The 27,369-nt window shown below is 40.0% G+C and overlaps 1 protein-coding gene across 3 annotated transcripts in view; it reads right to left on the reverse strand.

Annotated features, from left to right (window-relative positions):
• The window catches only part of bcas3 (BCAS3 microtubule associated cell migration factor), a 315,169-nt gene that overhangs the window by 10,817 nt on the left and 276,983 nt on the right, over positions 1–27,369 (reverse strand). For 2 of the 3 annotated variants that reach the window (XM_026193347.1, XM_026193356.1), the window contains one exon: positions 18,902–19,078. In XM_026193347.1, the coding sequence (XP_026049132.1) occupies positions 18,902–19,078 (177 nt within the window). Of the gene's footprint in view, positions 1–16,854; positions 17,553–18,901; positions 19,079–27,369 lie in introns of those variants that run through there. The other variant, XM_026193348.1, reaches the window with a different exon arrangement.

A 27,369-nucleotide genomic window follows, 5' to 3' on the forward strand; every position in this document is an offset into this window, starting at 1 on the left:
ATGGCGGACATGCGATCGTTCGCGCTGACGTCTGTTTCAATGTGGGAAGTGTTACGAACAGCTGATCAGATCGGCAAAGCGTGTTTCTGGAATATTATGTTTTTGTTCCTGCAAGAGCTTTTTATGCAATTTTTGCAAAGCTTTATGTGGAAGGAAACTGTGACCGAGGACAAGCTGATGGCATCAGATGTAAGTACAACTCCTCCGGTTTCATATGCAAAACAAATTATTGCGCTAGCTTACACGGTTCCGGTTCTACAGGGATTTAAAAATAGTTACGCAAAACGGAGCGTGCTGCTCTGACCGGCTTTTAACTGTTAAAGTAGATCCTACCTCTAAGTATCAAACACAACTAGCTAAAATCTGTATGTTTAACTTGTTCTGTATATATAGTTCTACATATGTGGATGCTGTTCATTAGAATCATACCCATGGCTTCCTCGGTTGGGTCAAATATGCTGTGAGTAAACGAAGAAACTGTAAATTGTATTTCCTCCTCCTCATCACATGCTCAAACTACCAGGGAGTCTTCTTCAAGATTCTCGGAACAACATTGTGCATCAGTCACAACAGAATCACTTTCTGTTTTAATAAAATGTCAGCGCTATCCTGCTTCTGTCTAAACGGAACCACTGCAGTATTACGGACATTTAACACACCTTTATGCAAACCCACACACAGACAAACACCCAGGTCTCTGCAATGCTTTCTCAACAAGTGTGAAACCAGAAGAGCAGCAAATGAAAGCAAACTCATGTAAAACTACAAAGCCAGTAAGAGGAACAAGGTTCCATCAGGCATAACACCAGTGCAGTACCAGTACTTATGTACAGGTTGGCACTGAGAGACAAACATACTGTGCAAACACAGACACACAGTCAGCACAGGGTCAGCAGGCTGAGTTCAGCCGGTCTGTATAAAGGTGCACGGGTCACTGACAGGCAGCTGAGACACAAAGACAGGCTTCCATTGCATGTGCTGTTCCCTCTATGTGTTTAAATCTTTCACTTATGAGTTTTAACACACAGAAAGATCAACTTTGGGTAGAAAAGGGTCAGCTTTTAACTGAGGATTTCACCTCTAAGAATTATGGTTTCCTTTAACTGTTTTTATGTAAGGCACTTTGGCTGCCTTTGAACAAGAGCACGTAGGTCAGGACAGCAAAAGTCTGCATCCTAGCAGGATGCACGCTCACGAATGTGCAGAAAAATGACGTGCTGCGAGTGGTGCAGTCAAATACTTGACAACCAGTTCTATGTGTCATATACTAATTCTGCTTTGCAGGTATCAATTCCATGACTTAAGAACAAAAGGTATATTTTGCTTTTGATGTGTATAACACACTGACACATTTCCACTGTATTACACTTTAATCCTCAGACTTCCTTTAATTATTACCTTTTAAATTCTATACCTGCTGATATTTTGTTCTTATTTGTATTTAAGGTGAAGTGGTGTTGAGCTGCTGAGGGGACCTCCCCAAGGGAGTAATAAAGTTCTATTGTATTCTATTCTACAAATAGATTTTAAGTGAAATAAAAAGAACTGCACAAAAGAGCAGGTGATGTGTGTGGAAGAGTATTCACACACACAAAAACTAATTTAAAAATGCTAATTCTCTTCATTTGTTTACACCAGCAAGTCCTGCCCAATTAAAATTCTGTAAATTTTAAGGTCTTATTTTTAACAGTAAATATGTAAATATGGGAAATTTTAAAAAACACCTTTTAGTCATTCTAGTTTAGTTGTTGTTACTGCTCTTTAAATATCATATAGGTTTATAGAAACCTGCTTTTCAAGGATTATTAACTTTAAATATCAAACTAATGCAAAACACAGTCTGACCAAAAACCCTGAAACATTTCGACCTTTACTACATCCCAGCGACAAAGACATTTATTATGGACAAGAACAACAAAAACAAGCTCCTGACAGAGACTTGGGATGTTTAAAACGCAGATGAAAATTTGTTTTCCTTAACTTAGTATTATGAGGTAAATGTAACAGTGACAGCTCTTGAGTCATTAAGCCACTGACAGGCAAAAGCAGACTAACTGACATAAGACATATTTCCATTGTGTGAGGAATGCAAAGAGGCAGAATGAAAAGTCAGACGTGCATTTACTCGATGGACACAGTTCTGGTTTTTGAGTGTGTTTGAAAGCAATAAAGGGTTGGAGTTATTTCTGCTTGTCCAATAGGAATTCATAATTTCCTAAAAGTAGTCCCTGTAATCAGGATAAATCAAGGATGGTTTTAAAATGTTATAACATAGAAAGAAAAAACTGGCATTTAGAGGCTCGGAAAAAGAAGAGCAAACCATGTTGTGCAAGCTTCCTCTCAAATTACTGTCAGTTCGTAACAGAAGATTATTGCACTCATCATTGGGATCATTTTGGCTCATTTCCCAATTACTGAAATAGACATCCTCGTATTGCTTTTGTTTGCATTTAAGTGACATCGAGTAGAAGAGAGAGATAACATTATCTCTATAGCATCAGCATGAATCAGATGCTTTTCATACTTAAGCTCTAATTTTTTTTAATATGGCGTAATCATGGACGGGCTTTCATCTGGGACAAGTGGCTGCACAGATCCTCAATACACACAGAAAGCCAGTCGTCTGCATTAGTATAGACAGAACATGATATCAGTGCATCATTTCTTTCTCTGGCTGCGTTCGAGTCGGTCAGTCCTTCCCTCCTCTCATGGAGAAATGGGTGTTTTCAAAAGCCTCTGAGGGGTGGAAGTCTGTAAAAGGTGCTAATGTGTAGAAGCTGTCTCATCCTGTTTCACATTGTCAGTGTCAGTAAGGAGGTTATTTCCTTGCATTACAAAGCCATTAATGCACTTAGAAGAACAGAATAATGTTGGGAATCATTGGAGTTAGTGCTTCATAAAGTGCTGAATGTTTTACGTGTTAGCCATTTCAGATTAATATTTATTAAATAATCTTCGTACAAAGCAAATAAGTGTTTGAAAGATATGAAACAGGCAGGTCTCTCTCGTAAGCAGAATGGATCCAGGTCGATTTTGTCTTTTTCTTTTCAGCCTGCACTCATGGAAGATTGTAGTGGTTGCTAACAACAATAATAATAATAACAAGCCCACAATGTCCAAAAGAACAGTGGTGTAAGATGGTGAGATTCAAAGAAGCGCTCACAGTGGACAACAGCACAAAACAGAAACAGTCCCTGTCAATCCATCCCTTTAATTCCTGACTCGGGGTTTACAGCAGTTCTCGGAGCAGGAGACTGAAGAGGGAAGTTTAGTCCAGTTTTTGGTCCTTGAATTTACTCGAGGATGAACTCGCTCGCTAAAAGAGGCTCTTTGTTAACACGTTTAAGCCAGTACTCCAACATCACCACCCGATCCTAAACAGAAGTGGTGGACGCTCCCATTATTGAACTGGTGGGCAGTTTCCAGGATTTGGGCTCAAGGGAAATCCAAATCCTCAGAATCCAACATCTGAGGAAATGGCAGTCGAGCAAACGATGCTGTCAAGGACTGATAGGCTGGCAACAGGCTACGTCCTGATGCCAGACCACGCCACTTCTGTTTGAAGAATTGTGATTAGGTGATTTAAGGACTAAATGCTATACTAGTACTTGTATAGTGCTTTTCTACTCTGAGCACTCCAAAGGCTTTTTACTACAAACCTCATTCTCCGCGTCACACACACGGCACAGGCTTGCACAGCTGCACTGATGTCCTTAATACTGGTCTACTGAACACATATGAGCAGAAATGGTTATTAAATTTCCTGAACATGAGTGAGAAATGTAAAACTGAATGTTTCAGTAGATTTGTATGCCTTCAGTTAGTCTTCAACAAGTCTTCTAACTATTAAAAGGGTTTATAGGACGTGCAGTTGTTGGTATCAGCTGAACTATCCAGTGATTTCTGTAGCTCCCCTCTGGGGCCTGTGTGAACTCTGCAATCCAATGCCTTAGTTAGGACCTTAACTTCTATATGCTACCATAACACAATTTGATTCAGCTGTAAGTATACACCAACCAAACAAACAGCTTATATGCAAACTTTCACTCGGGATTTAGGACTCATCATAGCGCAGAAACAGCACCGGTGAAGGCTACTAACGATCTTCTCATGGCCTCTGATAGTGAACTCATCCCTGTACTTATCTTGCTTTACTACTGCTATCACATTTTACATCGGAGACTGGAGTACACTGTTGAGATTAAATGAAATGTGCTACATTGCTTTATAACATATTTATCTCATACAATGTAATCTATGTAAACATACAGTCTTCCTCCACAAGGCCTTCCATGAGCCTCTTTGATGGGACAGATCATTTCACGTTACTTGAGTTTCCCTTGTGCAATATTATAAAACACTGCATACATTTCCACTGCTATGCAGATGATACTCAGTTATATTTATCTACAAAGCCAGATGACACAAATCAGGTTGTTAAACTACAGGCGTGTTTTAAAGATATAAAGTCTGGATACCTGTGCTCTCGTGTAAATTCCATTTTCTTTTATCAGCACAAAGTCAAAAATATCCTGTCTCGATATGATGCTGAAAAACTAGTTCCTGCATTTGTTTCTTTTAGGCTTGACAAACTGTAACTTTGTATCAACAGCTGTCTGGAAAATCTTCCGTTGATTTAAAATGCCACAGTGAGAGTGCTGACAGGAGCTACGAAGAAAGAGCATATTTCTCCTACATTAACTTCTCTTCATTGATACGTGTGATTTCTAGAGTTTCTTGAAGTAGAACGGGAGTCAGAGTTTGTATTCAACCTCTGCATATGCTCAGCTAGTTATTCTTTTCTCTTAAAATGCTGTAACTGGAATAAGAGTCAGACTGTACTGGTTGTTTTCATTATCATATATCAATCACTAAATAATATGTAACTACTGTACAAATACAAATGCAATCATTTACTCGTTTATTGCAGGGACATTTTTATTAGGTAGAAGTCAGTTTATTGTTTGCTCTTTTTCTAAGATTTTTCCAAGATTACAACATATACACAAGCGCAGAGTGACACTGACACACACAGACACGTACACAGTTACATTCACACACTAAAAAAGAAGCACATTTTGAAAACAACCTTTTCTGTTTCTGTAAAGTTATTTTGTCAGTTTTCAACATTTCCCTCTGTTCTCTCTGCATTTATGCAAACAGACGTGTCCACAGTTGGACATTTTGTTGACAGGAAATTCCCGTGTTCGAAGAAGCCGCCCTCGTTTGGCTTAGCTTAGCCGCTTCTCCATTATGTATCCTATCACTTATTCATGCCACCATATTTTATTAATGAACACACAAATACATACCTATATGCAGACTCATGTGAGGAGAGATTGCACGTGTCGACATGAAATTGAGGATTACGGGATCCCTGCAGAACGTATGCATAGGTCTGTGTTGAGTGCATGAGTTACAAAAACATCACCTGATCTGTATACTAGCAGACTTTGCAAGTATTTGCAAAAATCTGATATTTTTCATGATGTGCTATAAGGATGAATATGATGCGATCTGCTGGGTCATACATGTAATATAATATTTTAAAAAAAACAACATAATTTCTAAAGTGTGTTTTGTTTAAAAATATTTTTAATTTTACACCAGGGAGGAAGCTTACATCGTTTAAAGATTCAAAAATGTTTTCACATCTCAAAATCCTGAAGTAGTTTACATAATGAGCCCTGTAGCTTCCAACAATCTTAAGAAGTCCAACAAAGTGTTTTCCACATGGAATAAAATCTGCTTCTGACACGCCCCTCTGAAGTGGCCTTCCTGAGCTCACAAGGACTCCATCTTTGATGGTTAATCAAAGGAAGCAGATAAATGAAGTCATTCCACAAACCTATAAATGGTGCACAAAAGTATTTATGTGTAGAAGTAAAGAAATCTTGAGCGTAATCTTTGTATCCATCCTGCTTTTACAACTCTTCACACCTCAGTTGGTTTCAAACACAGATTTAAGTGTCAGTGTGAAGAGAGAAGATCTCAGGTGCTGTCAGACAATCCAGTATACACAGAAGCACTAAGGCTTCTTTTAACAGTGAAAAGCTGGAAGCTTATGTTTTCTCACTCGTTCAGCGCTGATGCATCAGGATACAGTGAGAAATGGGGTCGTCTTGAAGTGAAGAACCATGAAGTCATAACCATTCATAGACTGAACGTGGATTACAACAATTTCAAGTTCACTTAATGCTCCGATTCACATGAACCACAGGTTTTTGTGCTATAATTAAAACATATAACATATCATCAGCAGGTTAATAATGTAGTCCCCTGATGTGTCAGCGGTACACAAAGTATGATAACCTCAGCCCACGTCTGGTATCTTTACCCCAAATTTCAAACTGCTTCAGTATCATGCGAGCAGAGTCGCTAGTATCAGCTGGAGTGACAGTTTGGAGAAAATGGCCTGCGTGCAGTTTGAGTGACGGGTCACGGATCACGGCGAGTTCACTGCTCGAGTCAGCAGAGCGACAGACGCTGCTGCGACAACAAGTATTTCGCTGCGTGCTGCTGCCGCCGCCAACGGTGGTGGAGCAGATTGGGTGAAGTGGATGGCCTTTAGCCACGAGTCCATTTTTGCACAAAGTGTTTCCCCGCTCCTCTTGTTGTCTGACCAACCCAAAACAGACACGGGAGCAGGGCTTTAAAAAGCGCTTCCCACCACTCTAACCATCTTCCTCTTTCTCGCCCTAATTCTCTCACTCACTATGCTCTCCCTCGCCCTCTTTTTCTGTGAGCCCTCACAGCCCTGTGTGTGTGTGTGTGTGTGTGTGTGTGTGTGTGTGTGTGTGTGTGTGTGTGTGTGTGTGTGTGTGTGTGTCTGTGTGTGTGTGTGTGCGTGTCTCCCCAGAGCGAGCTGTTAAGTGCAGTCTCCCAAAAACTCCACAAAAGCCCATTTGCAGTCCACACAACATATACACAAGCGCAGAGTGACACTGACACACACAGACACATATATACACACAGTTACATTCACACACTGAGTATCTCACACATGCAGACACACATACATGCACACTTTTCACACTTCCCTCTGGGCAAACAAGGCAGAGTGGCAGAAACGAGGCTGGGATAAATGATACAATGATATCCAGGCCTGACTTGTCAGTAGAGTTGAGAGAGAGGATGAGGAGGATGAAGAGGAGGAGGGGCAGGCAGTGGTAGCTCTGAATACAGGAATTATTCTTCAGCGTCTCACTGTGTCGACACACATTACGCTCAAACTTTGGCCTGGCAATGTGGAGAGGGAGGGAGAGAGAGAGGTGGGTGAAGCGCTGAGGGGCAGCTATAATGACCACACTCTGCTTTCACACTCTCCGTCTCTTCTCTCAGCACCGTACTCTCTGGCCTTAGCCTCACATTCCCTTTTCTGTTCTTCCACTTGGTCCCTGACATCTTTTCCCCCCTCTCTTCCTCGCTGCGTTTGTTCCTTCGGTCTGTCACGGCAGGGCTGAGTAGCTTTCAGGGAGAGAGTGCACTCATTTGCTCTCTCTCTCTCTCTGCTGCTTTCTTCTCTCTCTTTGGTTAAAGCGAGGGGACAACTTGGCCCTCTGGGCATGTCACAAAATCATTAACTAATAGTTTTGAGTTAGTCAAGTATCCAAATGGTGCGTGTGGTCCGTGACGTATTGAGACTGCATTCACAGCTTGTCATGCACCACAGACGCAAGCTGCCTTTAGATCGAAGCGTCCAGAAAGCCGGTAACTAAAGACTGGCCATGTTTCAGTCAGACTTTACTAGGTGGTCAGGGTAACATTTTGAGTAGGGATGTCTGATTCATGATTTATTCAGCCAGCCCTCTGGACAGATTGAGAAAGACTTCGAGTTCATGACAAATCACACTGGCATGTTGAAAACCTAAACTATTATGTTCGACTCGTTTGAGGAAACCAAAAGCAGACACGTTCAGCCCTCCGATGCTTTTTCCTGTACTTCTGCTGACCAGTGCTTCTCACTGATGTCCCATGCAATTATGTCTATCGGTTGTTGTCAGACCACAGCCAGTCAGTGAGCTTATGATGGAGCTGAAGCCGAGTTCATATAAACCCTCTGTGAGAGCAAGTATGTGCGGGTCCAGAAGAAATCAGTAATTAAACATGCTTGTTTAAAAACATGTTTAAAAAACAATTAAACAAACTTCAAACATGCACCAGATCCATCCTGCTATACCTTTGGATAACTGATTAAAGGAAAAACATGGGAGATTTCAGGGCGAGGTGTTAGGCAGCACTCTCAATCACCAGCAACAAAATAACCAACGAAGAAAAGATTTACTTTCATATCAAATCAAATCAAAATTGATTTATATAGCACATATTAAAAACAACAGTGTTGACCATAGTGCTTCACAGTCAATAAAAACACGAGACAGTTAAAACAAACAATAGAAGAGGACAACAAACAATAGGTAACAACGCAACAAGCTAAAACAGCCAACTAGACAGAATCAAAAGCCAAAGTAAAAAAATAAGTTTTAAGACGTAATTTAAAAGACTGGATAGACTCGGCAGTGCGAATATGAACGAGGAGGTTATTCCAGAGTCTGGGTGCCACGGATGCATATGATACACTGAAAATCCAGGAAAGAGCTGTGTTCTTTAGATTTGCTGTTTTTAGGCATTTTTACATCCATATTCATGGGTCTTCATCTGTGACTGATGATACAGGTAAACTCTGTCTCCTAAAGTTACAAGCATTTAATTTAAAAAGGATTTTTTATGGCAGTATAATATTTAAACACAAGTACGACTCTCATCTTTAAAAATGATACAAATAAATTTGGCTTTTACTGGAATAATTATGGAAGAAGCCTTTGTTCACTGCACTCTCAAAAGCAGAGGACAGCAAACACGTGCCTGAGGTAATACAAACATAAAAAGGTGTTTCCTGTTAATGAGGGTGAAAAATGAGTTTGGGTTTGATTGTTTAAGGACATCTCTTCACTTCCTAAACAGCACATCTGCACGACTGCCTTCAAGACTCTGATCAGCCCATGTGAAAACCATGAGTGACAGGACAGATCCACGCAAAGTTTCAATAACTGACCGAACAGCACAAAAATCCAGAGGAACAAGTTGTTCTGGTTTCACCTGCAGGAGCTGCTTCCAAACTGTGGCTCATGGCGATACAGTTAATTCTCTTAGTTTGACAAATAGGTCTTTAATAAAAAAGGCATTAAAAATGTAAAGATGCTGAAATGCACTTCTTTTGTGATCACTGTGAGATAACCTGATGGCTCTTTGTGCTTTGTTGCTATCAGAAAGTGCCACAAAAACCTTAATCCACCCGGAAAGGCTGGTTTTAAAATATTCATTTTGCAATTTTGCTATTTTAATATGTGGTGTAGTTGTGCTATATATTTAATGCTTAGCTGATGGGAGCCAGAAATACTTTATTTACTATATTTACCCCCAAACCAAAAATTGCGTAGTCCTGCCTTGATAGCGCAGTCATATCAAAGAGAAAGTACACCCTCATTCATTTTTAAGGTTTTAAATGTCAGAAATAATTAAAAAAATCTTCTGCTCCTTATTAGGTCTCACAATTCATTCTCTACAGCTTATCCTTATCAGGGCCGTGGGGGGCTGGAGTCTATCCCAGCTACTATAGGTACATCCTGGACAGGTCTGATGCAGGGCTAACACAGACAGACGCACAACTATTCGCACTCACGCCTATGGGCAATTTAAAATGACCAATTAACCTAACTGCACTAACACAAACACGTGGAGAACATGCAAACTCCAGAAAGGCTCCGGCCAGGTGGTGGAGTCGAACTCTGGACCCTCTGAGACATCAGAGCTAACGACCGACGATCAATTAAAAAAACACAACATGTTATGCTTTGTCATTTGTTATTTATGTGAAAAAAAGAAATGGACTCTGGTGTACTGATTTCCAAATAGAGTTGATTAACTGATCATCAACAAATGTGCAAGCAAAGGCTTTTGCAGTTTGGACATCTAGAGCATTGAAGACATCACCAATGATCTTAGAGAGATCTGTAGTTTCCAGTTAACCTATGAAGGTTATAAGGCCCTATCCAAAAAGCTCTATTTGATTTTAACTTGAGAAAAATCATTCACAAGTGGCAAACTCTGACAGATTGAAGTGTACCAGGAGAGGACGTCTTCTCTCTAACAAGAACAAGGCAGCACAGCTTAGGTTTGCAAAGATGGATCCAACCAAAACACAAGATTTCTTTAACAATGTCCTTCGAACGGACGAGGCCGAAGTGAAGATGCCTGGCCACAATGCACTGCACAGCACAAACGTCTCATTTCAACTGCACTTGGAACAAAATCTAGAACAAAACGTCTGGAAAACAAAAGAATCAAAGTGTTGCAAAGTCCAGTGTATCTTTGTTTTTGTTAAATAAATAATGTCACGTGCTATCATGTGTTATGTGAGTTATCTCATTTTAGGACCTGACAATGATCAGATAATTTTTTCACTATGCCTCTGCATGAAACAAATCTGAAAAAGGTATATCCATGAATAACACTGATGCATCACGAAGCACTATGTGAAACTACTTTTTGTGTGGAATCTTTGGTAATGACTGAAACAAAAGCTAGCATTAAATATCTAGTCAGAATCAAAGCCTTGTTTTCTTCCCACTGTGACTGGATTTCATTCTAACATAGTTGCTCATGTACAAGATTCTTTGGGAAAAAAACAAAACATTTCTCAAAAAAAGGACACGTTGCTCAGCACCACTGATGCTTAGACGAGAATTTTCACATTACCAATAAACAAATTTAGACCAAATATAACTGATATATCTGTGACAAGGCGGGCATGATGGTACTAGAAGCCGAAGCAGATTATGGTCAAAGCTTGCTTGCATGTTGCTCTCGTTGGCGTGTGTGTTACTGTATGGTTATTTATGTATGTTTAGTACTGAAGCCAGCAGACGTCTGGACTGATTGATAGGAAAAGAAGGACCTCCGAGCCTGAGCAACCCGCAAATCCTCCACTCATTCCTGTATATTGTTGTTCTTATGATGGGTATCAGTGTACTAAAACAAGGCTGAATAGCAAAGAAACCAGTCAGTCGGCAGGATAATAACATGGCTTTGTGTGAAAGGAGTACGCAGCCAATTCAAATACAGGATGTATTGTGCGACCATTAAATCACACAGCTGTCTGAACAGGCGTGCAGTTTAGTTTCCATGTTTCCGTAATAGCCCAATTAATGAGGTTTTCTATTGAATGATTTATATATAATTGCAAAAAGAGGCTATTCATTTTTACACAAAAAAATTATTTCAAAAGATTAACCTATTTTTTTTTCCTGTGCAGCTTGTTTGCATGACTTCAAGCTTGAAGAGCAGACACAGATCAGATACTTTGTCTCCAAGTCATGTCATTCACAGTCGGAACAAACCTGCTCGGTGCGTATGAACTTTGGTGACGTCACACTAAAATTTACAACTTAAGCGCTCCTTTGTCATCTCAACCTGCCATTTTCACTTCCAGTAGTGTCTTCTAAGTTTTCCCTGAATGTGTCTGATAATCTGAAAACGTGTTCCTTTTAACTGTGACAATATTATTCTATGTTGGAATTATAGTCCCAGAATTATTTTGAATTTGCTGGAGTGTTTGCATTATTTTTCACACAACCTCTAAATATAGTGCTGTCAACACTGGTTTTACTTATAAGCAAACGTTTTTGTTTTGCTGTGCTTGTAGGTTTTTTGCTTTTTTTTTTTACTTTTTATTTTATTTATTTGAACAACTCACCTGTCCATTACGCATACAGTTTCTTCAGAATAACAGAATATAAAGAGAGTCACAAACTCAAGACAGTGAAATTAGAAAGAAAAAGGAACAAACAAATATATATATGTATAAAAATATAAATACATATAGAATAATAATTAGAAAAATAAGATAAAGTAAAACAAAAGAAAAAAAAGGAACCATGCCTGTGGTGTCAAACATTTCCATCGTTCATTTCACTTCTTCTTTTTTTTTTTTTGTATGCCCATCTTCATTCAGTTCAGTCTTTTTTTTCCTGTGCTTGTAGGTTTACTTTCAAAGACACTATCACGTCTACATAAAGGCATGCATTCCCAAAATAAGATCACAGCAGACTTAGATTTTAGCTGCTAAGTGGCTATCATATGTGATATAAAGCCCTTGGAGGTCACACTGACCTCAGAACAGGTCCTAATTAATAGTAAAAGCATTATATTTTTTTTGAACCACTCCACCGCTAACCACTGCTCCGCCACAGAGCCACGGCACAACGGTTAGTGCTGTTGCCTCATAGGAAGCCGGCTCTTGGTTCAAAGCCTGCCCGGGGCCTTTCTGTGTGGAGTTTGCATCAAATATGAAGCAGATAATACAATAAAGCAGTGTATAAATGTACTCGTAAGTGCTTTGAGTGGTCAGTACAACTAGCAAAATACTGTATAAATAACAGTGCACTGGGGGTTTATTTTTTTCCCTAAGAAGGTGGGTGTCATGGTGAGTGTGAGGTTATGTGTGAACCTGGTTGGCAAAGCCTTGATTGTCCCTGTGTATAGACTTGAATGTTGGTATATTGCACACAGCAATTCTAGTTTAAAACCAATAATTATGCAGCTGTCAGTTCACTGTATCACTACGAAGTCATTTCCCATTTAAAGGAAGCTCCAGTCTGCTGGGGCATGACAATGACAATAATGAGAGAAACTAGCATGCTAACGAGATAACGTGGTGAATATAAAGCTAAACAGGCAATAATCCCCTCTGAAAGAAGTCTGGTTTTATTCAAAACACTACATCTGAATGAGAAGCTCCAACTTTGGATTGTGCAAAAGTATCTGCAACTGCAATAGAGGCGAGACCCATATAAAAGATATCTGAAGAGTAGCAACACTCTTGCATAACGATTTGCAGCTGCCATCTCGAGTCCAGGCTGTCAAAAGTGCCGTTGTTTGAGCGCAGAATTTTTTAAAAAGCTACTTTCATGTCAGTAGCTTCTGGGAAGCTGTATGACTCTTTCCCTGCACAGACCTTCTGTTGGGGAACAGCTCATCATTTAAACTGCAGAGATGACAGCAGCAGTTTTCTCATCGTTACACAGAGGTACACTTTAACCAGGAGACATTTTTCTCAGTGTTTTGAAGACAAGATCCAAATCTGAAAATGTAACAGAAAAATAATGGGCCCATCAACCAATTATTGCCCACAGGGACTAATAACCAAAGCAATTATGCTGCTTTAGAAATGAGTAAGAGTAATGAGTAATGTATTACATTTTTCCAGTCAAGCGCCCAACACCAGTTAGATGCATACAGGAGATTACAGGCTCTTGGCAGTTGCCAGTGGCATTAGAACAAGAAAGCATTATATTTGATAGGTTATTGTAATATACAGTGCACATTCATCAAATGGTCCAAATGGAAAAAGAGCATGCTATTAAAGTGCAATGCTGTCTAGTGTAATATTGATTAGTAAATGGGGTGAGAGAGATAAGCAGCAAGGTGCCATCTCTTTAAGATAGTTACAAGTGCTAAAACAAACATGCTCCCATATGTTCCAGCAAACATACACACAGTTCCTTTGTTAGAGAGGAAACCCTCAATCTTCACCGAGTAAATACATCAACAGACATTTCCTACTTCAAACTTTCTTTATCTATTAGAGATTTTTTCAAACACATACAAAGCAGCGTATGAGCCAATGTTTTCTCTGAAGTGATAACATCAGAGGTTCAGTGGAACTCTCCCAAAGCCTACATACAGTGTGTCACCCAGCCAGAGGCCTACAGTCGACGCTCCAACCAGCAAATTGCCAATTATTAAGTCAGGGTGACTGTTTGGATCACTGCCTGCAAGTTCATAAATAATAACATTTTTAGAGGTACAGCAGGCCAGTCACCTGGACAGAGTCACATGGGACACACACACACACGTGCAAAAACATATAGAATGCACACATGTGTACATGCAAATTCAAGTAATTGCAAACATGTGCATACACTACAGAGAAAATTATAGACTGTTTTCCTGCTAATGCATGTATGTGAAGAGTATATAACTATAAAAAAAGTAAAGGCACACACTAACCTATTGTATATACATTTAGTATACACATACGCACACACAAGAGTACATTCGCACATACCGCTTAAAAATGAACATGTGGAAAGGGTAGTTAAAATTCATGCATACACTAACACCCAACCATTTACACAGAAACACACACACACACACATAAGGAAGTGCACTCAGCCTTTTTGTGTTGATAAGGCTCCCCTAAATATTTGTGTTGAGTCGGGCTTTGAAAGAGCCAGCTGGGTTCTGGGCTGTTCAGACACTTTTGCTATTATTATCATTATTATTATCATTATTATTATTATTGTTGTTATTATTGTTACTCCCAGTTTCTTTGAGCTGGGCTCCAACAAACAGGGTTACATTTGACCTGCAGGGTGTGGGTGGTCCCCTGGACCCTTCCCTCATCAATCAAACAGGGTGAACTCAACACACAGTCTGTAGCAAAGTAACATGAAAAACAAATAATGTTCAATGATATTTGGCTATTGGTTACACCACTCTGTGCTATGATGATTATGTGAGTCATAAAGACTTAGTGCTCTATCTTGTGCTCATCACTCAGAGAACGGCTTGACATCAGATCAGGTATCAGATAAACAAAGCTGGACATCAAGCATTATATGAATTTTAATTGACAGAAAATGATGCTAAAACTGAATGTACTTTTATGAAGTGACTGTAAACAGGCTGTCATGAAGCCTTGTAAGTATGTAGATGGTGATAAAGTTTGAAAATTGATGTGGTTTGTTGAAGTACAATGTTTCAATTCAATTGAATTGTAAAGAGCATCAGTTCAGGCTGAGTTTCAGAATCAGAGCATTCTTCAGAATAATATACTTTCTTTAAAGCCTGTTAGCAGTTATTGCAAGTGTTTGGTCAAGTAATCATTGCTGCCCCTGGATTGGGAATCAATATAATAAAACTATTAACCTGCATTGATTCAAAATATGTTGCATGTATTGGCAACATTCTGTCGATTTGCCCAAACAGAGCAGAGACAGAGCACTATATGTACACGTGGCTTTTATTTCTACATACAGCATTCTGTATTTGAACTATTTTGTTCTTATCAAAACTGCTAGTACTGAGCCTGAAATACCCATCCACCACAGACACGATGAAAGCAAAAATGTAATCACAGCAGTTCATGTTGTTTTATGTACGTTTTACGGCCCCATATTAAACGAAGTAATAAAACAATGGCCCAGAAGCAAGTCACAGCTCCAAATTTGAAATGCTAACCTTTATTTAGCTCTAGTCAAAGGCTGTTTACCATGACACCTCACTGATTCAACTCATTATGGGACTGTTTTGATCTCCTGCTGTAAACATGGAACTGGGATCTCTTTCCTTGGAAAACTCTGATGCACAGCAAGTGACACAACAGCTACGAGCACTGGACACCAACGATGGAGACGAGATGAAAATACTCCACCACTTAAAAATATTGTGTACCGCATAATAACATGATGTGAGCAAATGAACACAACATGTGCCATTGTTCCTGCTCTCAGCTGAGATACACCAGGTTGTGTTTAGCAGTAGTCCACTGTCCATATGGCTTCAATGGAATTTATGTTGGGCAGGCACCAATAAGACAAATCTAATTAGCAACATTATATCATTGGAGCCAAATCTAATTTCAGTCCCAGTGTGTTTTAGTCGTCAGTGACTCTCTCCCCTCCTCTTCTTCATCTTCTCTTCTCTCTCTCCCTCTGTCCATCCGTCCATCTCTCTGTGTGAGTGTCACCTGCCCTCTGAGCTGGCGACGCTGGGTCTCGGCATTAGCGTGAGAGCCCTATTACACTGACTGGAGGCTTTGTTTTCCCTGTGAATCTGCGAAAGTGTATGTGTGTGTTTGTGTGTGTGTGTTCTCGAGAAGAATGTCAGAGAGATGGTGATTTGTTACATCAGCAAGCATTCCAGCCCTGAGACCCTCTGTGTGTGTGTGTGTGTGTGTGTGTGTGTGTGTGTGTGAGAGGAGACATGCAGAAAGGAAACACCATCGTTTGTGGCCGTACACCAATCCAAATATGCTTCAGTAGATTATCAGGGAGCAAACAGTTTTCAAAGACGGGAACAAAACTGTAATAAATATCAGTGGGAAGCATAAATAATAACACATAATGTGTTGACTGGTTGTGCATACAGGATAGAAAAGTTTGTAAAAATTTCACTCAGCAATTGTGCAGAAACATGTGCCACACGTGCAGGTGAGGTGAGAGTGTGTTTGCACTCATGTTCAAGGTCTATGTTAGCCACTCGGTGTCTAAGCACTGGGGCCACAGGTCCCAAGTAAATGGATTCTCTGTGCAAGATACCATCTGCTGCTGCTCATCTAACCCTCAGACTGACACACATGCACGTGCACCCCCCCACACACACTATAGACACACAATAGACATGGACAGGGACAGGACTCAGATCTTCTAAATCAGGGCTAAGAGCGCTTTTTAACATTTCTTGAAACAATATCACAAAGAATGAAGAAAGGCGGTCTCACTATAGTGAGCTCGTCTCGAATTAATATATGATCATTGAGAAGTTCTGGTGTCAGGCACACATATAGGTGAGTATACCTGCTGTTTGTTTTGTTTTAAATTATACTCGGGAATAATATTCATGCAGCTGATATGGAATCTGACTTCTACAGTCTGTACAGGCAAAATAAAACTAAATTCACCTTCTTGTCTGATTATTGTGAACTTTCCCAACAAAAGAACATTAGACAATATTCATGAGTTACTTTAAACAATGGAAACAATTAAAAGAATTTACATTCTAAAATTACATTTTAGTTACAATTCTGGTTGCTTTTCACATTGGTATATAAATGCCTGTAACGACAGTGTGGGCGTGGCATAGAAAAGGTCATAATGAGCTTTCAGAGTCAGTGACAGGGCAGATTTCAAAGGAACAAATATATCTTTTTCAGTACAAGAGTTTCAATAAAAAGTGCTCATTAAAAAAATGGTGAACTGTTCCTTTAAGCTTTTCATGTATAGCTTGTGTCAATACCGACCACTTGTTCAATAAACAGGTTATCAAACACACTGCACACTAACCAAGATGGATGGCATCGTCAGAGCCAGGTTCCTTTTTCTTCCCTGGGAAACCACAACTTGTGGCCATCCCGGGCTCTCTCCTCCGTATAGTACAAACAAGAACATTTCCCATATGTTACAATGTAGAAGTGCTGCGCTATTAGATTAGCCTACAGAGTCTGAAGCCTCTCCGTCTCTATGAATGGATGGATGGAGGAACCAGCAAGTCCATCGCATTCCCTGTGGATGATGTCTTCATCGTGGCCGAAGGTGCAGGAAAGGGAGAGTGTGTGTATACGTCGCGGGCGTATTTTGATGTAATGTGATCAGTAATGAATTTTGTGTTGCATTAGGGGGAGTGGAGGGGAACAGAGGTGGTCGGGAGAGAATACCAGGGGGAACACGAAGCGACTGACTAGTAGTGTCCACGAGTCTCCGGCATCTAATCTAATGAAGAGACTCAGAGAGGGAGATGGGGGAGAGTGGTGGTAGTGGAGGTGGGGTCAGTAAAAAAGAGTGATGAGAAGAGAGAGAGAGAGAGAGAGATGCTACAAATGAGGTTAAGTCTGAACGGAGTGGGAGGACGGGGGTGGACTTGGTTGGATATGGCCAGGGATGTTTGGGAGGGGTGGGGTGGGCTGGGGGTTGATAGTCGATGCTAAATCCATTAGGGCCTTGTGACCATCGCACTCCCTTACCCCAAAACCCTCTGCACCCCCTCCCCCCCACACACATTTAAGTCAAAGGAGCTCTTGTTCACTTAAAGGGGGGGGGGGGTTGGGTGTGTGTGTGTGGGGTTGGGGGGGGGGGGGGGGGGTTGAGCATGCTGTCGCTTCCTAAATGAGTTAACCATTTGGACTGTCAGGGCCAACAGCATGTCTGCTGCGCGCACACACACACACACACACACACACACACACACACACACACACACACACAGGAAGCCACAAACTAAGGCTGGTCGTGTGCTGATATGCCCTCGTACACACATTCAGACGAGCAGAACATCCTACAAGCTTTGAGGTAATCAATTTCTGGACCTTGACCTGAGAAGCACTGTATGCTGGAAGTCAGGCTACATAACAAACACTTAGCTGCACTGAAAACATCTCTAATGAGGTAAATACCTATGAGCAAAACAAAAGAAAGGAAAACACCCAGATGATCATTTTTGGTGCATGCAAATATGGATTTCTACAAAATCACGTAAAATTGCAATGCTCAGAATCATAAAGAATCTCAGTAACTCACAACGATGTGTTTCAGTGATAAGAAATATGTCAATTTCTGCCTGCTCATCACAGTGTGTTTACTGGATTTTGACTGTTTTAAACTCAGACTGCTGATTTTTAGAAAAATTCTAAGAAAGTCTATTTTACATTCTGCTAACAAGATACAAAATAACACTAAAAAACCTACAGAAACAGGAAAATGACTATTTGAGATGGGATCTTAGTGTTTTAGGACACACTTAAAACACTGTGAACTTTTCTTAGTGTTAGTCAGACATGATGAGGATAACTGCTTCCAGCTATTCAAGCATCACTTCCTCAGCTGTTCTGACTGGTAGGCACACTAAATGTCATAATCCTGCTTTTATTCTGATTTTTACCTTTTTATTTTCAAACAATATAAATAATTCCCGTTTATGTTAAATGGACCGCAGTAACACATTGTTCTTGTGACAACATTTAACCTAAGGTGACAATTAAACAGAAAACAGAAAACGAATTAATGCTGATACACGATCCTGTGTGTGCAGCTGTGTTTTCGTGTGTTGTTCATCCTTTGCTTACCTGTGGCAGAGCCTACGATATCCCTAGAGGGGGACTCGGACATGGCGTCAGCCAGTCTCTCTCGCAGGCCTTCGTCGCTCGCATCTGCTGAGCCAACATTGTGCCGTGGCACGCCAAAGCTCTCTGGCCAGCTCCCGCATACCTCCAGCAGGGTTACGCCACGTCCATCAAATGGCCCTGCAAACAAACGCGCAGACAAACGCGGAGTTATGATTCGCTTGATTACCAAATAGATTAGAAGATAGAACAATAACAGCTGTGCCAGTTGTGTAATGTAATTTGGAGATGTCCTGAGCTGATAAGCACAATGGGGATCCGGCCCCATCGTGACATTTTAAAGCTGTATTTATTTCTGTAATGTAATAAGATGTCATAAAAAGAAACATTTAATCAGACTTGCATCAGCAGATGCACAATATTTGGGATTAGGGAAACATACAAGCCAATTTAAAGCACAATCTACCTTTGTTCTTTCAGTATAATTATGTACGAATGCTTCGTTGTGTCAAATCTGTGTATTATATTATCTTTTCTCCTTTAATATATACATTTTAAAAACAAAATCTAATCGTGAAAATACTGCAGCTCTACTGCAAATGAAAATATTAAAACATGTTGCCATTTTCAGATATATCACTCACATATCCGTCCTACAGCCAACGTAAATGAATCTGTGTTAACCCTGTAGATCAGCTGCTTTTGAGTCACACACACAGAAACTTGTAAGTACAACACAATCTTCATGCCTGTCAAACCAAATCCACACAGGCCGGTGCTGCATCTTAATCTTTCTCCTTTCTGTCTGTTGTATTTTCTGCAATCAGAGAGATCTTGCAGTTTGGAGCCAGAGAGTCTGCAACTTGCTCTGTGTGTGTGTGTGTGTGTGTGTGTGTGTGTGTGTGTGACAACGCAGGCAGCCAAGCAAGCAGGCATGCAGGCAGTCAAACAACTGTTTTATTCTATTAGTGTGTTCATTTGACTGGGTCATTATGCCTGCAAGCAGAGGTGATAAGGGAAGATTTAGCAGTGGTGTTGGTAAGGTGCTCCGGCGACTCATCACGCTAACGAACAAAACAAACACATGACCTCCTGGCTTCAAAGTCAGCTTATCATCATCATCAGTGCTGCATATCCGCATCTCTCTCGTTCTTGATGCCCAGAAATATGTTACAGACAGGAGTGCGAAAAAATCACTGAGTCTAACTAGCTTCATATTATCATTGTGACTGTTTGCTGGTTCAAAATCGTGTGCGAGTGGTGAAATGAACATTCGAGTAGTGAAACATTCAGGGATTAAACAAAAAGTGCATCTAGAGGATGAACTTGGATACTCAGCATAAAGACCAGAAACGCAGCAACTTCAAGGGCTGAAAAATCAAGTTCACGTAAAAGTGTCACTGCAGTTCCTCTAATGGCCACTTGGGGCTCCCTCCAAAAGTGAGGCAATCTCAGAGATTTACAGAATCAAAAAGCATGTTCGCACCTCAGAACAGAAAATGTTCTCTATGGATAAATCCTGTATTTGGTTTTTTTTTTAAAAGCTGAACTAAGGATTTTGTAAAGCCACAATGAGGTGGGAAAATAATTTAAGACTACCCTACAAAGAGCACTACAGAAATGTGTAGAGATGGCTATAAATGACAACATGAACTCCAGCTGTACTGCCCCTCAAACAGGATTTAAAAGACATGAAGATCTATTCAGTTTTGCAGTTTTTCAACTGTCCTTTCGAGCTACAGAGGACCAAAATTACCTAAAAAAAACTGAACGAGACTGATATTTATTTTAACAGGTAGAAAGTGAACTTTGAGCTTTGAATCAGTCACATACATAAGAAATGTGTTGGTAGTGGCAGGTTAGATTTTGGTCTGAGCTTAGTATCTGTTAAGGCCATTTGGAGACTCCAACAAATCGCTTTGTCAAGCTTCATCACAGCTTCTACAAACTTTAGTGCAAAACAGTTCATCCACCCAACGTCTGTCCAAATGTTGAACTGGTAACACACACACACACACCATATGATCAGTGCTTACACAGATCCTGCCATTTTACACAATCCCTGATTCCAGCAACTGTTACAGTATAAATAAATATTGGTATCTCATTTTTTAAAGGAGTTATTGCACATCTTTTTGTTTTTGACAAAAAAAACATCTAAAATGTTACTGAGTTAAAAAAAATTCAAAACACCCCACACAAGAAACACAGGGAACTTTGTACAATCATGCTGTAAATTCTTCTTCTAGTTCAGCACTAGATAATTACATTCGCCTCAGAGGATTAATAAAATAAGTTCAGTAAATTAAGTGAAACTTTAATGAGCTCCTTGGAGAAATCTGCGTGAAATTTAGAGAACTCATGACACTAAAGGCTTCATGACTTGAAATACCCCTGACCTTTGTCTGTTCAAAGTTAACACAAAGAAATCCTTTGGGTTAATAAATTTGCTGAACAAATCTAAAAAGATGAATGCTGCTTCACACTTCTTCTACACACTCTGATTTAGACAAGTGGACACATACAGGGAGGTTTCTTAGTGGTCTTGTGGGTATCAGGAAAACCCCAATGAGACACAGACAGGATGGGATCAAAGGAAAAAGTGAAGACCAGGACAGAAGAGATCTTTGTTTTCTTGGAAAGATTAACATCCAATCCGTGTGTCCAGGCTTCAAGTACAGAAGAAACAGATGGATATAGACAGATCACTGGTAAATATGAAAACGAGGACCGATATGTTAACACAAGCAGCTTCTGGAGAGGGTAAATAAATTCAATCAATTGTTTGTTTACCTGCTAATGCCACACTTTGTTACACTCAATTGAAAGAAGTGCATCCAAAGATTAAAATTCATATCACGTTATCATCATTGACCCCATAAAGCCACCAGACTTGTGTGAACATCTTAGGAAAAAATGATCTAATGAAAGCGTAACCGTTTGGCAATCCCATGGTCAGCTGGTGATTTTAGTGAGTTGTATCTTTATAAGCAATGAGGCACACTTTGCTCTGCAACACTAAGCTCTTTACAACTACAAAATTCAATTCAGCCTTTACAAAGACACACTCACAACCCAGTTATCCAGCATCAAATCCAGCAATGTGCAAAGCATAATAACATCTCACCTCTATTGCAAAACACAGGCTTTTACAAAGGTTTGAAAGTAAGGCTCGGGGGAGCTTCAGGAGAATCTGTGCAAAACGATCCATCGGTGCAACACGCATAAACACACAAGCCGCTGCTGAAGTGAAGTTATCAGGAAGCTAAGCCGCCGTGTGTGTGTGTCTGATTGTATGCTTTTGCTCAGTGTTATCAGAGCAGGGAGAACGGAGGCTCGTGTAACCTCTCGCCTCAGCATTAGCACCTGTCACTGGCCTACAGCGGAGCTGAGATCTGCCAGGCCTCAGGATGCACATGCACACTCAACCACACATGCACACAGACGCACACAACAAACATGCAGTGTACTTTAGGGTTCTTGCAAATTTGTCACACTTAAATGTTTTCAGATTACCAAAATATGTTGTATTTTATTTTTTATATGAAGTGTGACAAACACGCAAAAAACTAAGAAATCAGGAAGGGAGCAATACAGGAGTACATAGCCGTCTGCTTCCTGATAGCAAGTGAGCCAGGCAGATCAAAGGTTTTGACTGGTGTGGCTTTTCTGGATGATAAGAGCATGGCAGAAGGTTAGGAGGAGCTTTAGGTTTATCAGGGCAGGCTTTGACCAATATCGGTATTTGAAGGCCAATAGCTTTAGGCTGAAACGACCAATGATAGATGGCAGAGAAGCTCAGAAGGTATAAATCTCTTCAACAGTATCAGCAGACCTGTTTTTCTTTTTTGGGAGAAAACTATTTGCGTCTGCTTCTTACGAATGATAAAGTTCCCTCATCCTCTCTTTGTGTAAAAATGTAACATTCAATTATAGATAATATGAGGCTTTACTGCTAAGACAAATTTGTCCCGTCATAATATACAGTTATTTCAGTGCAACATTTCCTGTTTCCCTGTCAACTAAAAAGTAGACTGTATTTTCTGCTAAAAAGACTGTAACTCTGAAAATGACCCCTTTCCCTTCACTAAATGCACGTGTTAAAGCCTCACGTGAGCCTAAGAATGCATTGTTTCCACAAAACGGACTGTGGATTTTGTCCATCATCACACTGACCACATCACTGTACTCAAAAACTTTTTAAATGCACACATGGGAATGCAACTGGTCATTTTTTTTGAAAGAAAATCTTAAACCATTTATATTATAGTTATTCTCTCCTTTAGTTTTCGGCTTCGGCTGTCCACATTAGGTGATCTGAACTCACGTTGGAAATAAGTTATGATTAAATCATTCCATAAAGTGTGTGTTTATCACTACTGCTCTAGATCACTAAGGTCACTGACACTAAAGAAAACAAGCAATGGCTCAACATTAGCTCACGTTACCTAACTAGCTCTCATGTTTCTCGTTGACAATGAAGAATTTCTTAACTTTCACCCCTAAATGATACTTATTGACTAATTTGTGCTAAAAAAGCAAAACTGTCTATACTTTCGCGCACTTTCATCCTGATCTGTGCAAACACTGGCAGAGTTCTAACTTTGTTGTTTTAATGAAGTAATACTGTGCATACCGTCTTTATTTTAAATGCAAATTTAATTAATACAACTTTATCTTTTCACTGTGTTTTTATAAGCAGCACAAGCATCAGCATGTTTTTATTGACCTCTGACCTCCATTTTTTAATTTCTGCCTGTAAATCTTTGGAAATGAAAAGATGATTCAGTGGCTGGAGGAAGATTGTTGTTGTTCACTCATGATGTTAAACCCAGCAGGATTAAAAGCCACTCTCCACCCAGCTGTTAGCCCTCACATACTGGCCCTACTTATCCCTCCAGTCAGTGCTACTTTACTTAAAGATTTAATCATGCTGCAACAGCATGCGTGCACGTCACAGTCACCTCTCAAAGAGATACGCCAGAATGAGTGCTTTAAAATATTACTGTAGACCGTCAAACTGAGGATGTTTACTGAGATTAGATGCAGCAAAACAAAAACAAATTCATTTTAAGCTTTTAATGTCCACCAAGTCTCCAGTTATCAGTTTAGGGTAGGGGAAGGTTCACATCTACCCCTTTATGTGGATTTTTTTTTTTTTACCTATCTAAATCAGGGGTGTCAAACTTGCGGCCCAGGGGCCACTTGCAGCCCGCGTCACCCCTACTTGCCCATACATTGACGTGAAGAAATATAATGCAGTTTGTCCCTTGAAGTGACTTTTTTTATTTGTTGTCCAGAGTTATGTTAAAATAAGTTCTTTAAAAAGCCAAAAATGATTGAATATGGAGACGATATGAGCAGAGAGCACAAACATGCTGAGGGATCGGCTGTGTTAGTTCACTGACAGAGTCACAAATAAACAATAATGTCTGCAGTTTGATTTGGTTAAATATGAACAAAATGATAACAGACGCGCCGCCACGTGTGAGGACAGAAGGAGAGGACCAGTGTGTTTATTTGGTCGTTCGATGAAAGGCTTCAGTTAGTTTAAATCTGCGTTCGCAGTTTTGTCTTCTTATACAATAGTTCAAATCTAAAACAAACAAACAAAACACGGCATTTTGGTAAATATTTGTGGGTGTTTTTTTGTTTGTTTTGTACTACTTGAAAACTAAAGTGGGCCTCCGGTGAGATGGCCACAGCAATGGCCCACAGCTCATTTAAGTTTGAGACTCCTGATCTAAATGGAAATCACATAACAAAACTAATCCTGTTTTTAGTTTCACTAAAGTAAAAAAGGGAAAGAAAAATAAAACAAAATAAATAAACTGTCTGTTGTTTTCAGATTAAATTGTGCAGGTATGGAAAAAAGGCTCAGAGTAAAAGAATTGCTATGGCTGGATGACAATAACCAATCAGAGCAGAGCAGCCCTATAGCCGGTCATATCTATTACCAATGTTTTTACTACTGCGGGTGCTATGTAAAGAAATGAGAATAGTAATCTATATCTTAACCTAATTGTCTTGTTGTAAATGATTCTTATTTGCAAGCCATCGCACTTTGCAGTAAATCTAATCTGGTGGCTTTTCCACCCTTTGTGTCAGGCACCAAAAACATCTTTAACTGTGAACCCAGTTTACAAATGAACTCGCCCTTTAAAGGAGAAACAATACTGAAAACGTGTCCTCATTTAAAGGTTATGAAGCTTAAGTGAGTCTCACATGGTTGAACTCCAGTCACACGTACACGCACAGACATGCAAACACACACACAAATGTATAATGTCCTGAGTGCTCATGCCACTGTTTCTGGGTTACCTGTGCAGTAAAGGGCCTAATGCCTAGTTAGCGCTAATTCAATTAGGCTTTACTGCAAGGGGGCTGGTTGAACTAATTCCTTTATTATGGTGCTGTATAATATGTAACAGTGTGAGTGTGTGTGTGAGATTCAGTGGTGGTACTGAGAATTCAGACACTGGGAAAACACACACAGTCTGTTACCTACAAACAGATCATAAATCAGCTCTGCTGGGATGTACGTTCAGTTATATATTTATGAGGCACATGTCTAGAATCTAATGTTATTCAATACCACGGCTATGCAGCAAATCCTGTTTTTGTCTTAGGACAGCCAGTATCTGGTGAGACTGGGTCAGAAGTGTCACTTCAAACGATGGTCATTTACAACAGCAGGTATGATTTTGGAGCACATTTCACTGGGAGGTTTTATCTTCACTTTCTCTTAATTGCTGCACAAACTGGTGACAAAAAAGGAACGAATCAAACAAAATTTGATTAATTTTACTCAAATCTCATTTTCTACTGACTCCATAGTACAATTTTGGAAATAGCCTGGATTTGATACTGAAAAGACATTTCATGCACACAAACTGACTGAAACACAGCTTGAATGCAAAGGTTTAACAAAGGTGCCCCATGCCTTGGATTAACTGGTAAAGCCATTCATCCAGTCACCTATTTTAGCTGTCAAAAGTAACTGGACAAACTAGCCCATTATCAGAAAACATTTAACAAGTTTGATACAGACTGTTTTCTTTATATGATCAACATTATGTTTTTATTGCTGAGCTGAGTTGTAATTGGATTTTTTGAAAGAGGGCTGCTGCAAATTAAAACATTAATTTATACCCAAATACAGCATCATTTACATTCTATGGCTTTAACTTGGCCAAAACCCACTTTTAATAAACTATCACCCATACATTCTGGGATGACTATGCTGTGAACACATACTGACATCCCTTTGGGCTGTGTGTCTGTGCGCCTACCAGAGAAAGACTGAGAGAGGGTCACTGATATCCTCGGGGAGACACAAAGTGCTAGCTAGCTGGCAGAGTAGGTTTGTGGTGCAGGGTTAGTGTTAATGGAGATGTAAGCTCACAGGATTAGCACCCACCCATAGGTAGGTAATATGGGAGTGCGTGCGTGTGTTCTTGACAGGCAGGGTCTTTCTTTCATTACATTAAGGCCAGTGCTTCTAAATCATTTACTCCCTTTTACTCCCTTTGCAGTCTCAGTGGTGTCAGCTAAGTGTTAGTAATCTCCATCAATACCACGGTCTGCCTTAAGGCACTTTACTCACTGCTACACACACACACACACACACACACACGTATATACGAAAACATACAGTATTCAGACGTGAGGATGCATTAACCTGTGTGTAGTTAATTGAGTCCACTGAATACCCGACACACACACACACTATCTCGTTCTCTCTCGCACACACACATGCACACACACACTCTCTCTCGTTCTCTCTCGCACACACACATGCACACACACATGCACACACTACCACCCACTAAGTTAATTTGAGGTGTTCCAAATTAGACGCCACTTCTTTGCTCAGTATGAGGTTTTAAGGAATCTATGGTGTCCTTCTTGGCATCATCTCCTCCCATGTTCACATGCGACCAAACAGAGGTTTCCTTGAAGCCCAAGTCTGACCTACAACTGATCAAAAGTTGTAATAATAACGTTTGTTGCAGATTTCTGTCAAATGTCAGCCTGAGACCCAAACGACTGAAATGTTTGTACAGCATGCAGTGCCATATTTATTGTAGGGTACTTTTAAACCCAAAACCAGATTATGAGGATAGTTACAGTTACAGTTCAAGAGATCACAGATACTGTTTAGACAGCCAATCAGAATTATAGTTAGAAACTTCCAAAAATATGCCTTTGCATTGGTGAAACAAAGTCTGATTTTGAGAACATGTGGCACAAGACAATGACAAGTACGAAACAAATCTTTTCAGGGTTCAAATATGAGGCCACAAACAGGAAGCAGCGGCAAACAGTCAGATGTTTATGTGCGACTCGCACAAACAGAAACACGAACGCTCAAGTGGGACATGAAATAGATTTATGTGGCAGATAAAATTTGGAGTATATTTCTGACTCACGCCTACTGCAGATTTAAAGAGCCAAGGAAGAGGAAAATA

Source organism: Astatotilapia calliptera, chromosome 14, assembly GCF_900246225.1.
Source record: "Astatotilapia calliptera chromosome 14, fAstCal1.2, whole genome shotgun sequence".
Lineage (NCBI taxonomy): Eukaryota > Metazoa > Chordata > Actinopteri > Cichliformes > Cichlidae > Astatotilapia > Astatotilapia calliptera.